Below are 16,904 nucleotides of genomic sequence, written 5' to 3' on the forward strand. Positions count from 1 at the left end.
GTGATCCGTGTAAAAAAGACTGTCCTGGTCATAGAGAGTTTGGTTTCCATCTGTGAGAACGGTGATAAACTCTGCATGTGAGTGGTTAACATATTCAAAAATATTTATGTTTCTGCTAAATCCAGGGGGTACAGTGGTCAGAAGAGTAGGCATAGCACAGTCTAGTGAGGGAGACAGACAATAGAGAAGGAAAAGACAACTCTGATCAGTTACGGAAGAATCAGGAGGCCATGGTAGCCAGTAGACAGACCACCTTCATTAGGGTGGTCAGGGACTACTTTTCTGAAGATGTGACAATTAAGCTGAAATTTGGAGATCAAAAAAGATTCAGTCATGCTAGGAGGGCAGAGAAGGCACAGCAGAAGCAGTGTTAAAAAAAAAAAAAAAAAGTCTGTCTTTTGAGCAGGAATTATTTAAGGTGAGGATGGCTGTGCATGGCCATCCATACAATGTCCCCAGTCAGAGGTGGCTGCCTAGGACCAGGAATGCAGACTGTGATTGTGAGACAGGACTTCTTGGTGAATTCTTCAGATATTCCATACTCACTTTTACACTGCTTTCATTTCATTGTTTGCCACCAGCCAATAGCTGGGGACCCCGGTAGATAAGTGCTGTAGGTTGTTTTCTAAGTTCCCTTAGCTCAGGACATGAATAAGTAGGTCATAGGTGCTTCTGGGCCCAGCTAATGAGTGGCATTAAAAATCCTTTATGTGAACTTGTTCTGTGATCTATGATTGCTAGTTTTGCTTCTGAACATTTCAAGGACAGTTTTAGATTTTCTTCATCACACAGAGTTAAGTAATTCAGAGCATTAGTAATAGGATTCTTTGGGGGGTGTGGATTTTAATGAGTGCTTTCTGCCCCAAAAAGTCATTTTCATTCAGGTATTTTAGGTTCAGACCCTAATATCGTCAGGTATATCACAAAGGTGGAAAACTGGGGGTACAGAGCATAACTGCTCAGAGACCAGGATGGTTTTGGAGATAAACATAGGCTGGTATGCAACAGAACAAAAGTAGAAAAGATAAGGTACCAAATGACTGAAGGTACCAGAACATAAGCTTTAGGAGAGCAGAGTCTTGGGGCCTGCCACCCACTGCTGGGTTCTCACCATTGAGAACTGCGCCTCACACAGAGCGAGGCTCCAGAAGTATCTGTTAAGTGAACAAACAAAAAGAACCTGAGCAGATACACTCAGCTGGGTAGGAGTAATGAGATGTTTTCTGCATATTTTAAAATAAGTTTGAACTGGGGGTGGTAGATTTTGAGTTTGTTTTTATTATTTTCAACAGATGATGAATTAGTAAGATTATGACAGAGGGAAATTTGAAAGTTTTCATCTTCCTAAAAATGGTTGGGAAGATCATGGAGAACAGTGGCTTTGATCCCAAGGTTACAATACCCAGAGTGCTTTGGCATCTCTTAGATCTATGCTTGGTTATGTTTCATAGACCTTTCCTACCTGTGTGAGCTTGGGCGAGTTATTTAGTCTCTCTGTATCTCTGTTTCCTAGTTTGAAAAATGAGAATAATAGTAGAACAGAACATACCTGATCGGGTTATTGTGAAGATTAAACCAGTTAACATGTGTAAAGCGCTTGAAACAATGCAAGTACACAGTAAGCTCTGTACTTGCTGATTGTCACCATCATCATCACCACCACCACCACCATCATTAGAAGTACACTTGCCATGTTTGAGGTACCTTCTGTCTGGAACTCTTATATGCCAGTGACAACCAGGAATGAAAAACTGATTAAAATTTTAAAAAATTCTGTGATTTCTGTGATGCATATATTTGGATTCTTTGTTTTTAAAATAGCTTTAATGAGGTAATTCACATACTAGAAAACTTGCCATTTTAAAGAGTACAATTTAATGATTTTTAGAATATTCACAAAGTTGTGCAACCATCAGTGCTGTCTAATTTTAGAATATTTAATCACTCCAAAAATAATTTTAGAGTATTTTCATCACCCACATACCCATTACGGACCTCTGCCCATTCTTTCCTCCTCCCAGCCCCTGGCAACCACTAATCTCAGTCTGTCTTCCTGTATTTGTCTATTCTGACTATTTCATACATATGGAATCACATAATATGTGGCCTTTGTGTATGGCTTCTTTAACTCAGCCTACTGTTTCCAAGGTTCATCGTGTTGTAGGATGTATCAGTACTTCATTCTTTTTTTGTGGGTAACTGATACCCATTGTAAGGATAATACCACATTTTGTTTTTCCATTAATTATCACAACATTCTGATGTATATAGGTTGTTTCCATTTTATTGGCTATTCTAAATAATGCTGCTGTGTATTCATGTACAAGTTTTAGGTGGATATATGTAAAGGGTGTCATTTCTCTTGGGCATATACCAAGGAGTGGAATCACTGGGTCATAGTAATTCAATGTTTAATGTTTTGAGGAATTTTTCCAAACTGTTTTCCAAAGTGACTGCATCATTTTACAATCCCACCAGCAATGTATGAGGATTCGAGTTTCTCTACATCTTCAACACTTGTTATATTCTTTCTTTTTTATTTTAGTCATCCTAATGGGTATGAATTGGTATCTCATTGTGGGTTTGATTTGCATTTCCCTGATAACTAATGATACTGAGCACCTTTTTATGTGCTTATTGGCCATTTGTGTATCATCTTCTTTAGAGAAATGTCTATTCAAATCCTTTGATCATTTTTAATTGGGTTTTTTTTGTTTTTGGTTTTTTTTTTGAGGTACACGGGCCTCTCACTGTTGTGGCCTCTCCCGTTGCGGAGCACAGGCTCCGGACGCGCAGGCTCAGCGGCCATGGCTCACGGGCCTAGCCAGTCCGTGGCATGTGGGATCTTCCCGGACCAGGGCACGAACCCGTGTCCCCTGCATTGGCAGGTGGACTCTCAACCACTGCGCCACCAGGGAAGCCCCTGGGTTGTCTTTTTATTGTTGAGTTGTAAGAATCCTTTATATGTTCTCATACAAGTCTCTTATCAAATACATGATTTGCAAATATTTTCCCCAATTCTGCGAGATTTGTTCCCACTTTGTTACCTACTTTAAAAAAATATTTATTTATTTGGCTGCGCCGGGTCTTAGTTGAGACATGCAAGATCTTCTTTGCTGCGTGCAGGGTCTTCATTGTGGCATGCAAACTCTTAGTTACGGCACGTGGTATATAGCCGCCTGACCAGGGATCGAACCCGGGCCCCCTGCATTGGGAGCATGGAGTCTTAGTCACTGGACCACTGGGAAGTCCCTCTTGTTGTCTTTTGAAGCACAAAAGTTTTTATGTTTTGATAAAGTCCAATTTGTTATTTATTTTGTCATTTGTTAGTTTGGTATTGTATCTAAGAAGCTTCAGTCTAATCCAAGGTGAGGAAAATTTACTCCTATGTTGTCTTCTAAGATTTGTATTGTTTTAGCTCCTGTAGTTAACTTTATGATCCATTTTGAGTTAATTCTGTACATGGTGTGAGGTAGGGGCCCAAATCCATTCTTTTGAATTTAAAAATATAGTTTTTCCAGCACAGTTTCTTGAAAAAGACTATTATTTTCCATTAAATTATCTTGGCAACCTTGTCAAAAATCAATTGACCGTATATGGAAAGGTCTATCTATTCCATTGATCTATATGTCTGTCCTTATACCAGTCCCATGCTGTCTTGATTACTGTAGTTTTGTAGTGAATTTTGAAACTGGGAAATGTGAGTCTTGAACTGTGTCCTTCAATATTCTTTTGGCTATTCTGGGTTCCTTGCATTTCTATATGCCTTTTAAGACCAGCATGTCAATTTCTTTTAAACAGGCAGCTGGGATTTTGATGGGGATTGTATTGAACCTGTATATATCAATTTGGGGAATATTGCCATCTTAACAGTATTAAGTCTTACGTTCCATGAACATGGGGTATGGAATGTCTTTTCATTTATTTAGGTCTTTAATTTCTTTCATTGATGGTTTATTTGTAGTTTTTGGTATATAAGCCTTGCACTGTTTTTGTTAAATTTATTCCTAAACATTTTATTCTTTTTGATGCTCATGAAGACTGAGTTGTTTTCTTAATTTTATTTTTACATTTTTATTGCTATATGTTCGGAGGGCTTATTTGTTTTATTGTGGTAAAATATACAATTGTAAAATTGACCATTTTAACCATTTTTAAGTGTACAGTTCCCTGGCGTTAAGTATTCACGATGTTATGTACCCATCACCACTATTTTGAGATCTTTGTCATCATTTCAAACAGAAACTCTGTCCTCATTAAGCAATGGGTACATAAGCTCCATGTTTCTTCTCCCCTCCAGCTCGTGGTAACCTATACTCTCTCTGAATTTGCCTATTCCAGGTACCTCATACTAATGGAATCATATGGTATTTTCTTTTGTGTCTTGTTTGTTTTCACTTAGTATGTTTTCAAGGTTCATCCATGTTGTAGCATGTAGTAGAATTCTATTTATTTTTATGGTTAAATAATATTCAATTGTATGTGTGTACCACATTTTGTTTATACATTTATTTGTTGATTGGTACTGGGTTGTTTTTATCTTTTGACTATTGTGACTAATGCCACTATGAATATTGGTGTACAAGTATCTGTTCAAGTCCTTGCTTTCAGTTCTTGTGGATATATACTCAGGAGTGGAATTGCTAGATTGTATGCTAATTCTGTGTTGTAACCTTTTGAGGAATAGCCAAACTGTTTTCCACATCAGGTGACCATTTTATATTCCCACAGCAATGCACGAGGGTTCCAATTTCTCCACCAACGCTTATTATTTTCATTTTTTAAAGTAATAGTTTTTTATTTTATATTGGGGTATAATTGATTTACAATGTTGTGTTAGTTTCAGGTGTACAGCAAAGTGATTCAGCTATACATATATATATATATACACACACACACACACACACATATATATATATATATCTCCATTCTTTTTCAGATTCTTTTCCCATATACGTTTTTACAGAATATTGAGTAGAATTCCCTGTGCTATAAGTAGGTCCTTGTTGATTATCTATTTTATATATAGTAGTGTGTAGATGTTAATCCAAAACTCCTAATTTATCCCTCCCCCTGACCTGTCCCCTTTGGTAACCATAAGTTTGTCTTCAAAGTCTGTGAGTCTGTTTCTCTTTTGTAATTAAGTTCATTTGTATCATCCTTTCAGATTCCACATATAAGTGATATCATATATTTACCCTTCTCTGTCTGACTTACTTCACTTAGTATGATAATCTTTAGGTACATCCATGTTGCTGCAAATAGCATTATTTCATTCTTTTTTATGTCTGAGTAATATCTCATTGTATATATGTACCACATCTTCTGTACCACATCTTCTTTACCCATTCATCTGTCAACGGGCATTTAGGTTGCTTCTGTGTCCTGGCTATTGTAAATAGTGCTGCAATGAACATTGGGGTGCATGACTCTTTCTGAGTTATGGTTTTCTCAGGGTATATGCCCAGGAGTGGGATTGCTGGGTCATATGGCAGTTCTGTTTTTAGTTGTTTTGTTTGTTTGTTTTGCGGTAAGCGGGCCTCTCACTGTTGTGGCCTCTCCCGTTGCGGAGCACAGGCTCCAGACGTGCAGGTTCAGCGGCCATGGCTCATGGGCCCAGCTGCTCTGCATGTGGGATCTTCCTGGACCGGGGCATGAACCCATGTCCCCTGCATTGGCAGGCGGACTCTCAACCACTGCACCACCAGGGAAGCCCTGTTTTTAGTTTTTTAAGGAACCTCTATACTGTTCAGTTTTTTAGAATAGTTTCAGAAAGACAGGTATTAATTCTTCTCTAAATGTTTGATAGAATTCACCTGTGAAGCCATCTGATTCTGGACTTTTCTTTGTTGGAAGATTTTTAATCACAGTTTCAATTTCAGTACTTGTGATTGGTCTGTTTATATTTTCTATTTCTTTCTGGTTCAGTCTTAGAATATTATACCCAAGGATTTTTCCATTTCTTCTAGGTTGCCCACTTTATTGGTATAGAGTTGCTTGTAGTAGTCTCTTATGATCCTTTGTATTTCTGTGGTGTCTGTTGTAACTTCTTTTTCATTTCGAATTTTATTGATTTGAGGTCTCCTTTTTTTTCCTTATGAGTCTGGCTGAAGGTTTATCAATTTTATTTATCTTTTCAAAGAACCAGCTTTTAGTTTCATTGATCTTTTCTGTTGTTTTCTTTGTCTCTATTGTTTTATTTCTCCTCTGATCTTTATTTCTTTCCTTGTACTAACTTTGGGTTTTGTCTGTTGTTCTTTCTCTAGTTGCTTTAGGTGTAAGATTAGGTTTATTTGAGATTCTTCTTGTTTCCTGAGGTAAGACTGTATCACTGTAAATTTCTCTGCTTTTGCTGCATCCCACAGGTTTTGGAACATCATGCTTTCGTTTTCATTTGTCTTTAGGTATTTATTGATTTCCTCAGTGATCCATTGGTTGTTTAGTAGCATATTGTTTAGCCTCCACCTGTTTGTGTTTTTTAGTTTTTTTCCTTGTAGTTGATTTCTAATCTCATAGCGTTGTGGTCAAAAAAGATCCTTGATATGACTTCCATTTTCTTAAATATACCAAGGTTTGCTTTGTGGCCCAGCATGTAATCTATCCTGGAGAATGTTCCATGTGCACTTGAGAAGAATGTCTATTCTGCTGCTTTTGAATGGAATGCACTATAAATATCAATTAAGTCTATCTGGTCTAACATGTCATTTAAGGCCTGTGTTTCCCTATTGATCTGTCTGGATCTGTCCATTGATGTAAGTGGGGTGTTAAAGACCCACCCCACCCCCATTATTGTGTTACTGTCAGTTTCTCTTTTTATGGCTGTTAGTGTTTGCCTTATATATTGAGATGCTCCTATGTTGGGTGCATATATATTTCAATTGTTATACCTTCTTCTCAGATTGATCCCTTGATCATCATGTACTGCCCTTGTCTCTTGTAACAGTCTTTATTTTAAAGTCTGTTTCTTCTGATATGAGTATTGCTACTCCAGCTTTCTTTTGATTTACATTTGCATGGAATACCTTTTTCCATTTGCTCACTTTCAGTCTGTATGTGTCCCTAGATCTGAAGTGGGTCTCTTGTAGACAGCATATATACGGGTCTTGTTTTTGTATCTGTTCAGCCAGTCTGTGTCTTTTGATTTGAACCTTAAATTCCTTTATGTTTAAGGTAATTATATGTATTTATTGCCATTTTGTTAATTGTTTTGGATTTGGTTTTCTAGGTCTTTTTTCTTCACTTCCTCTTCTCTTCTTGTGATTTGATGACTAACTTTAGTATTGTGTTGGGATTGCTTTTTCTTTTGTGTGTGTGTGTATCTATTGTAGATTTGCAGTTTGCAGTTACCGTGAGGTTTTGATATAGGTGTGAGGTTTTGATATAGGTGTGTGTGTGTGTGTGTGTGTGTATATATATATATATATATATATATATATATATATATCTCACACACAAGATTGTTTCAAGTTGCTGGTCTCTTAATTTCAAATGCATTTCCAATATATCCTGCATTTGTACTCTCCTCGTGATTGCTGGTTTTGATATATTTGTATGTGGATGACTTCTTACCTTTACGTTTGCCTTTATCAGTGAGCTTTCCCATTCGTAATTTTCTCATTTCTAGTTGTGGCCTTTTCTTTTCTGCCTAGAGAAGTTCCTTTAGCATGTGTCATAAAGCTGGTTTGGTGGTGCTGAATTCTCTTAGCTTTTGCTTGTCTGTAAAGCTTTTGACTTCTCCCTCGAATCTGAACCAGAGCCTTGCTGGGTAGAGTATTCTTGGTTGTAGGTTTTTCCCTTTCATCACTTTAAATATATCATACCACTCCCTTCTGGCCTGCAGAGTTTCTGCTGAAAAGTCAGCTGATAACCTTATGGGGATTCCCTTGTATGTTACATGTTGCTTTTCCCTTGTTGCTTTTAGTATTTTCTCCTTGCCTTGAATTTTTGTCAGTTTGATTAATGTGTGTCTTGTTGTGTTCCTCCTTGGGTTTATCCTGTACGGGACTCTCTGTTTCCTGGACTTGGGTGACTGTTTCCTTTCCCCTGTTAGGTAAGTTTTTGGCTATTACCTCTTCAAATATTTTCTCAGGCCCTTTCTCTCTCTTCTCCTTCTGGGACCCGTATAATGTGAATGTTGGTGTGTTTAATGTTGTTCCAGAGGTCTCTGAGAGTGTCCTTATTCCTATTCATTCTTTTTTCTTTAATATGTTCCATGACAGTGATCTCAAGCAATATCTTCCAGCTCACTTGTTCTTCTGCCTCATTTATTCTGCTAATTGATTCCTTCTAGAGTATTTTTCATTTCAGTTATTGTATTGTTCACCTCTTTGATTTTTACATCTTCTGTAGCTCTTTTTGAAACATTTCTTGTGCCTTCATTCTTTTTGTGAGATCTTGGATCGTCTTTACTATCATTACTCTTTTTTTTCAGGAAGATTGTCTATCTCCACTTCACTTAGTCATTCTTCTGGGGTTTTACCTTGTTCCTTTGTCTGGAACATATTTCCCTGCCATTTCGTTTTATCTAACTCCTGTGTTTGTAGTCTCCGTTTCTGAGGCTGCAGGTTTGTAGTTCCTCTACCTTCTGGTGTCTGCACCCTGGTGGGTGAGGTTGGTCCAGGGGGCTGTGCAGGTTTCCTGGTGGGAGGGACTGGTGCCTGCCCACTGATGGGTGGAGCTGGGTCTTTTCCCACTGGTGGGCAAGGCCATGTCAAGGGGTGTGTTTAGAGATGGCTGTGGGCTCAGGATGACTTTAGGCAGCCTGTCTGCTGATGGGTGGTGGTGTGTTCCCACCCTGTTGGTTGTTTGGCCTGTGGCATCCTAGCACTGGAGCCTGCAGGTTGTTGGGTGGGGCCAGGTCTCAGTGCCAAAATGGTGACCTCCAGTAGAGCTCACGCAGATGAATATTCCCTGGGGCCTCCACCACCATCATCCTTGTCCCCACAGTGAGCCACAGTCAACCCCCGCCTCCCCAGGAGTCCCTCCAAGACCCACAGGTAGGTCTGGCCCAGGCTCCTGTGGAGTCACTGCTTTGCCCTGTATCTCAGTGCACATGAAACCTTGCGTGGGCCCTCCAGGAGTGGAGTCTCTGTTTCCCCCAGTCCTGTGGAGCTCCTGCACTCTAGCCCTGCTGGCCTTCAAAGCCAAATGTTCTGGGGGCTCCTCTTCCTCCTGATGCCAGTCCCCCTGGCTGGGGGAGGGCCTGAGATGGGGCTCAGAACTCTGCCTCCTGTGGGAAAACCTCTGTGATATAATTATTTTCCAGTTTGTGGGTCACCCACCTAGTGGTATGGGATTTGATTATACTGTGAATGCACCCTTCCTACTGTCTTGTGTGGCTTCTTCTTTGTCTTTGGCTGTAGAGTATCTTTTTGGTAGGTTCTCATCTTTTTTTCGATTGTTGTTCAGCAGTTAGCTGTGATTTTGGTGTTTTCATGAGGGGAGGTAAGCTCAAGTCCTTCCACTCTGCCATCTTGTCTCCTCCCCCTAGAAATCAAATAATACTCACCTTAATGGATGTGACTTTTTAAAAATCAAGAATTAGCATGTAACCACCTTTTTAATGGTAGAACACCTGATCTTTCAGACAGATACATACAATTTTATTGAAAAAAAAATCAAGGAAAATTGTGAATTTCATCCATCCTTTTTTAGCCTTTTTTTCCTTCTTATAATTGTAATTTCCATAATTTGCTGTAGTTGAAGATGAACAATTAAATGAAAGCTGGGCTTTTAAAAGAGGAATGTTGAAAACTTTAATATATATCATTTTAAAGTTTGGAAAATATAACTCTTCCTATCTTTTCTATGGTGTCAAAGACAACGGAAACCACTGTTCATACTCTACCAGACAGGGGTGAAGAGATCTGCGGATATTTCTTGAACCCTTCTTTAATGTCATCAGAATGTTCACCTACAACCTTGAAAAAGAAAACAGAAGAAATGAGTGACCTCCCTTCTGAGAATCAGCGAAGCATACCACTCGCTGTGACCGACGCGCTAGAGCATATCATGGAACAGCTCAATGTTTTGACACAGGTGGGTTGGCGCACTTTTCACTTGGTCGTAAGAAGTTTTTCTTTCTTAGCAAGGCAAGCTCAAAGGTGGTAGTTAATATAGCAGCGCCTGCTGTGCTGAGCCGCTCTAAACCTTATGGAGGCAAAGTCAGAGCCCATGCACACATATACACATATGCATGTTTGTACACACACACTGTACTCTATCTAGCATCTGAGGCCCACAAGCGAATAGAGGAAACCATGTACTTCATGCTACAAATGTATTATTTGATTCTGGACAGTAATGTTTTGCTGTAAGAATTTCTGATGCCATGTATTCAGATTTGGACATTATCAAAGAAATATTTAGGGCAATAAGAAAAATGTATTGGGATTAATCATTTCGGTTAGAATGAAATTTTGGCATTGCTTTAGTTTTTCACTCTGAAGAAGTTCTCTCTGTCCAATGTTTAACTTCCCTCATTCCAAAGCTCCTTACGTTGATGCTCTGTTCTTCTGGAGGTGAGGTTTCTACATTCCCCTTTTAGAATATTACCCAGTCCTTTGATGCCAATATACTTTTGCAAGAAGGGATCTTAATATATCAAAGGTCTTCCAACTCTTGGTCAGGAAATACAGACATCATTTAATGGAAGCGGTGTATTAAGATGGATACATCAGAGGTTGCCCTTCCAGCTCTGCTCAGTGTTTCCTTTGAAGAATTCTTATTGTTCCTCTTTGATAAACAGAATGAGGATCCAGAGCAGACACTGTCCTAAATTATACAGAAAGAGGCTATAATGTGAACTAGAGAAGACGTCAGTTACTTTTGCAGAATAAATATTTCAAGTTGAAATTGCTCACGCATAGAAATCATCTAATTCTTATTCTCAACCCTGGCTGTACATTCTAATCGCCAGGGCAGTTAAAATCATCCAGACGTCCAGTTCTCATCTCCAGAGAATTCAAGGCCCTGGCATCGGACTTTTAAGGTTCCATTTTGGGTTAAGAGCCAGTAATTAAAAATTTTACCCTTTAGATAACATCTCAGGGCCTTGGAGTTAAAGGATGTGGATGTGGGTCATGACAAATTGTGAGAACGACCTTGGAGTTGTAAGATCTGTTCAATGAAAATAATAGGAAAATCATCAATTTTTGCTTTGCAGTATTGTGCTAGAGGTGACTGTGTTTATCGGACTTTCCTTTAAAAGGCAGTTTTTCTCTCAGCTTCATGCCAGCTTTAGTTTTGGTTGGCCTGTTTCCCAGGGCCCTGGCTTCCTCACCTGCACTGTCACATCGGGTGGCAAGTCCTCTTTAGGGTCTTTCCATCTTCTACTCTGTCAGCTTCGTGACTCATTTTGCCTTCTTTTTTCCTGATTTAAGGTTAAAATGGATCCCTTTAAACTTTATTGAAAGTCTGTAATTTTTTACTTTTAATTTTTAAGGACTGACTTTCCTTCAAATATGAAAAGTTAAAAGCAGGCACAGCACACTTGCAAAATGGGAACAGTGTGAATCTGTGGGCAAATAACAAGTAAAATAAACACATTCAGATTCACTTTAATTACAGATGACTGAACATCTCCTAACCCAGTGGCAGTGCTTATAATTCAGTACAGATTGTAGTATCACTTTCTCATTATAACTTTTAAGATGGTTGGTAGGTGAGTGGAGTTAACCAGGGTTAAAGGTGTTGATGATACACATATCAAAAGCTTTTGCATCTTACATTGTGATAAGTATCAGGCAAAATGCTTGGCACATAGTAGGCACTCAAGAAATAGTAGAAAGTATTATCAGCATTGCCGTTAATTTCAGTGAATCATGATCTATAGTATGGAATATGAGAGCAAAAACTATTAGTTTTTTTTTTAAACTGATTGATTGATTGCCTTCAGAGGCTGGTAGGGAATCAATTGTAACCAAGCATTTATTATGCTGCTTTTCCTATATGAACTGTACTACCAGGTAACCAAATAATATATGAGAGAAGTGTCTTGTATAAATTATCCCAACTAATACATTTTTTAAATGATGGAATTAGAATATCACTGGCAATCTCTAAGAATCGATAGATCTAGACATTAAGTAGCTACTGACAACACAGAAAAAGAAGCAAATGTTATTATTGTGCCCTCAAAAGAAAGAATAGTCTTACCGAGGGATCTAACCTGAGTCTTACCAAGCCTTTGAATCCAGCTTCCAATTTACATAAAATACAGAGGGTAGAAGAACAGATTAAACTGTACCCAGAGTACGCAGTCCCTAAAATCCAGACTGGTAGAGGCACTGCAGGTCAAATGGCCTGAACCTGTCCAAAGACAAATTATAAAGAAAATAAATGGAGAGAGTAGGGATCTGTAGATTAAAAGACTTTAAATGACATCAAATCTTGAAAATGGGTAAGATATAGTTATAGTGTCTAGGGATGTACACTTGAAAGATAAAACCATAAAGACCTGCAGAAAAGTGATTATTATAATGGTCAGAATAGGGGCTGTTATGGGGGAAGGTGCACGCAAGGTGCTCTGGGGTGGCTGGCAGAGTTCTAGTTCTTGACCTGGGTGTTGGTCATAAGGGTGCTTTTCTCGTGAGAGTTCATTAAGTGCCACATGTTTTTTGTGCAACTTCCTGAATCTATTTTATCGTATAGTTTTTTTTAAAAGATAGATAAAAGACTGACGATGAAGTAGTTTATCACAATTAGATTTACAAGTAGCTGCACGCGTGTGTGTAGTTATATACTCACGAGCTGAAGGAGTTAGAATATCTAAGATTCACGAAGTCCTGTGTGGCAGGCACCAGCTTAAGCATTTTACATGCGGTATTTCATTTAGTCAGTCTTCCTAACAACCCTATGAGTTGCTGTCATCTTCTGGGTGCAGAAAGGGGTAGCAGTCACTATATTTTCAAAGTAAGCTAGGTATCCAGCCGTCTAGGGTAATATAGGTATGGTCCGTCATGGATTGATTGTGACGGAAGGACCAGTGATGCCATTTAAGTAGCGGTGGCGTTATGTGGCATTCCATCCCCACCTCCCACATTCCATGTCACCTGTGACACTACCTAACATGCCTCCTGTGGCCTCTTCTCTGGCAGCAATGCTTTAGAAGATCAGACTTCAGAATTGCCTACAGAGGCTTGATCATTTACTCCATCTTCCTCAAATGGTTCCTTTTTTTTCTTTTCCTCAAACTGCTTGACAGTGCTTTGCCTTGTGTTAGGGCACAGAAGCGGGGCAAGTTCTGGGGTTCATTTCTGAGCCAACCTCCTGGCAAAAGGGTGGCATTCCAGTTCTGAAAAAGATCAATGCTGAGATTATCATCATCATCCTCACCACCAGGTCACCAGGCATTGATTATTTTGTCCCCCTTTTTTGCAGACTGTTTCAATCCTGGAGCAGCGACTGACTTTGACAGAGGATAAGCTGAAAGACTGCCTTGAAAATCAGCAAAGGCTTTTCAATGCTATCCAACAGAAAAGTTGAATAGAAAGATATGAGCAGAGGCACGAGAAATGAACACATGTACACGTACTCAGGAAGGTAGTACAAGATGCTTTATGCAACACAACCATGTGCTAATTATCATGGCATTTCTTAAAAGGGTGAACAAAAGGCAGAAAAGGCATAATTAAGGACTAATTTAAACACACAAATCAATGCCGAGGACTAATTCAAATCATTACCATTTATGATTGCAGTAATAAAGTGATACACGTTCAAGTGGCTCTGTATTTTCCCCCATATTATTTTAAATGTCAGTTTTCATTAATAGTCCAAATCCTGCCAGTAAAGTAGTCAAATCTCTGTATTTCACTGTTATTCCAAATTGACCATGTTCAGGCAATTCCTTAAACACCTGGTGTACTTCTTTAGTGTAAACAGTACCCTTGGGGTGAAATAATTCACTTACCTCTAAAACAGCATTTTGTATGCAGAGAATGAATTAATGATCTGATTTGTATTTCTTTCTGTTAAAAAAAAAATTCTTTACCTATGCCTTGAAAAGATGATCTCATACAACTCCCAAACCGCAGAATTTCCACAGCAAGAATACACTTATTTTAATTAGCAACAGCACATACAGGACATACGGCAGGGGGTTTCGATTTAACTTATGGTATACATTGTTTATTCTTTGACCAACCTAAAAGAAGAGTTAGAAATATGTAAAGTGTACAAATCTGCTTCCGTAGATGAATGCACTGAATGATTTTGGTTGTATCCAAACCTGTGATCTCAGTTTACAAAGATTAAGTTAGTGCAGAATCCTGAAAACCCAGAACGATGCAACAGCAATATTTAAAAATATTCACACATGTATGTTCACATTCTTCAGAAATGTTTAGGGTGATTTTTTAGCTGAATAAAGAACATTTGCATCGTCTTCCTATTTTCTTTTTAATGAATTGTGATTTGAAACAAAATGAAAATGAGCCAGGCATTCTAAGAGATCTTGGTTTTAAATTAAGAATTTTATCTTAAACAAAATAAGAGATTAAATTGAAAAAAACTGAATTTAGTTTGCATTTCTGTTAACCTATATCTAGAACAGAAGGTAGGAGAAGGCAGTCCACATTTATGATGCCTGTAGGCATATCATGGGGAAAATACTGTCTATGCTTTGGAAAAGAAAAAAGTCCTATTTATCTAGGAGTCTATATTTAGAAATTTCTCAAAGCAATTTATGAGGTGATTTTGTTTTATCATCTCGTGTGTTTTAAGTGACTTTTTAGATAATACTAAGTGTGAACTTCTAGACAGATTCAAGAGTTTATAAGACTAAGTGGCACTGTATTTTTATAACCTCATTGAGAAGACTAAGAAATGAAATGTCATACCAATTTTTATCTACTTTTTTAATGCTTCAAACAATAAAGACATTTTACCTTTAAAAAAGTTGTTTCTTTTTAAATGATTAAAATCTAGAAATGCTAAACTTCTTATCTAGCTCACTCAACTTTAACCTTCATAACAATCTCCTGGAGAAGTTGTCAAAACAGTTCCGGCCCTTTGCCCCGGGTTTATGATTCACTAGGTCTGGTCTGGTGAGGCCCAATAATCTGCATCTCTAACAAGCTCACAGGAGATTTAATGCTGTTGGCCTCAGGCCCACACTTTAGAAACCACTGACCAGCTATAGCCACTTCCTGCAACATGGTATTGCCACACCTTTTACAGTCATAGAACTTTATAAGTGATATAAAAACAGTGATGATGTAAGTTTAAAAGCCTTGACACTTTTTCAGGAGGGTTATTTTATAAGCCCCCCAAGACCTCTTTTATGCTTTTGAGGCTTCTTTTCGTCAGATGCCAGCCTCTCATCTGTCCTAGCTGCATGTTCACTGCATGATCAACTTCTCCACTTGGACAACATGGCAGGCAGCCTCTGAATATGTCCACAGCCAAACTCTGCTGCGCCTCACCCCCACCCACAGCCAGCTCCTCCCCTCGTCTTCCCACCTCCATAAATGGCAACTCTCCTTCAAGGCGCTCAGGCTGAAGACCTCAGAGTTATCCTTAAATCCTTGGTCTCACTCTCCACTCCCATTCCTTCAGCAAATCTCATGAGAACATATGAAACACCTGATCATTTCTCACACCTCCATCAGCCACCAAAACCCAGGCCACCATCATCTCTTACCTGGATGTCTGCAGTGCCTCTTAACTGTCTCCCACTGTCACCCTTGCACAGCAGGCCACAGTGGTTCTTGAAAAGCCTGAGTTCATACCATACGACCCAGCAATCCCACTACTGGGCATATACCCTGAGAAAACCGTAATTCAAAAAGAGTCACATACCACAATTTTCACTGCAGCTCTATTTACAATAGCCAGGACATGGAATCAACCTAAGTGTCCATCGACAGATGAATGGATACAGAAGATGTGGCACATACATACAATGGAATATTACTCAGCCATAAAAAGAAACGAAATTGAGTTATTTGTAGTGAGGTGGGTGGACCTAAAGTCTGTCATACAGAGTGAAGTAAGTCAGAAAGAGAAAAACAAATACCATATGCTAACACATATATACGGAATCTTAAAAAAAAAAAAAAAAAGGTTCTGAAGAACCCAGAGGCAGGACAGTAATAAAGACACAGATGTAGAGAATGGACTTGAGGACATGGGGAGGGGGAAGGGTAAGCTGTGACAAAGTGAGAGAGTGGCATGGACATATATACACTACCAAACGTAAAATAGATAGCTAGTGGGAAGCAGCCGCATAGCACAGGGAGATCAGCTCGGTGCTTTGTGACCACCCAGAGGAGTGGGATACGGAGGGTAGGAGGGAGGGAGACGCAAGAGGGAGGAGATACGGGGATATATGTATATGTATAGCTGACTCACCTTGTTATAAAGCAGAAACTAACACACCATTGTAAAGCAATTATACTCTAATAAAGGTGTTAAAAAAAAAAGAAAAGCCCGAGTTCAAACATGTGGCTCTTCAGCTCCAAACCCTTCAGGACTTCCCATCTTAGAGTAAAAGCCCAAGACTTGACAGTAGTGATGTGCTCCTAACCTCTTCACCTTAGACCTCCCCTCCCACTTGGGGGTCACCCTTACTCACTGCCCTCTGGCAGCAGTGGCCTCTCTGCTTCCCTTTGTAGAAGCAAAATGGTTCCCACCTAAGGGCATCTGTACTTGAGGGCATTTGTACTTGCCATTTCCTCTGCCTGGAGCTCTGTCCCCAGGTATCCCTCGTAACATTCCAGCCCTGCTCACATTCTGCCTCTTCAGAGGTGCTCTTCCTAACCAGCCTATATGAAATAGTAACCCTCCATTCACTCCCTCTGGTATATAGCTCTGGTACAACACAGGTTGCAACACAGTTACAGTCCTGCCTCTTCCACTGTGAACCGACCTTCTCAAAAACCAAGCACTGTCACCTTTATATT

The 16,904-nt window shown here is 39.2% G+C and overlaps 2 protein-coding genes across 15 annotated transcripts in view; one reads left to right on the forward strand and one right to left on the reverse strand.

Annotated features, from left to right (window-relative positions):
• POC1B (POC1 centriolar protein B) overlaps nt 1–15,189 on the forward strand; it is a 142,954-nt gene extending 127,765 nt beyond the window's left edge. For all 8 annotated transcript variants that reach the window (XM_079937199.1, XM_079937201.1, XM_079937196.1 and 5 more), the window contains 2 exons: nt 9,820–10,038; nt 13,381–15,189. In XM_079937199.1, coding sequence (XP_079793325.1) covers nt 9,820–10,038; nt 13,381–13,485 — 324 coding nt within the window. In that variant the 3' untranslated portion in view covers nt 13,486–15,189. The remainder of the gene's footprint in view (nt 1–9,819; nt 10,039–13,380) is intronic.
• Nucleotides 8,180–16,904, reverse strand: part of LOC307194242 (uncharacterized protein) — a 101,426-nt gene continuing 92,701 nt past the window's right edge. For 2 of the 7 annotated variants that reach the window (XR_013830541.1, XR_013830542.1), the window contains 2 exons: nt 13,065–13,294; nt 10,289–12,309 (listed from right to left, as the gene is read on the reverse strand). The gene's annotated coding sequence lies outside the window, so the exon portion shown is untranslated. Of the gene's footprint in view, nt 9,487–9,847; nt 9,921–10,288; nt 12,310–13,064; nt 13,295–16,904 lie in introns of those variants that run through there. The other 5 variants (XR_013830536.1, XR_013830537.1, XR_013830538.1 and 2 more) reach the window with 5 other exon arrangements.

Source organism: Stenella coeruleoalba, assembly GCF_951394435.1.
Source record: "Stenella coeruleoalba genome assembly, chromosome: 11".
NCBI lineage: Eukaryota > Metazoa > Chordata > Mammalia > Artiodactyla > Delphinidae > Stenella > Stenella coeruleoalba.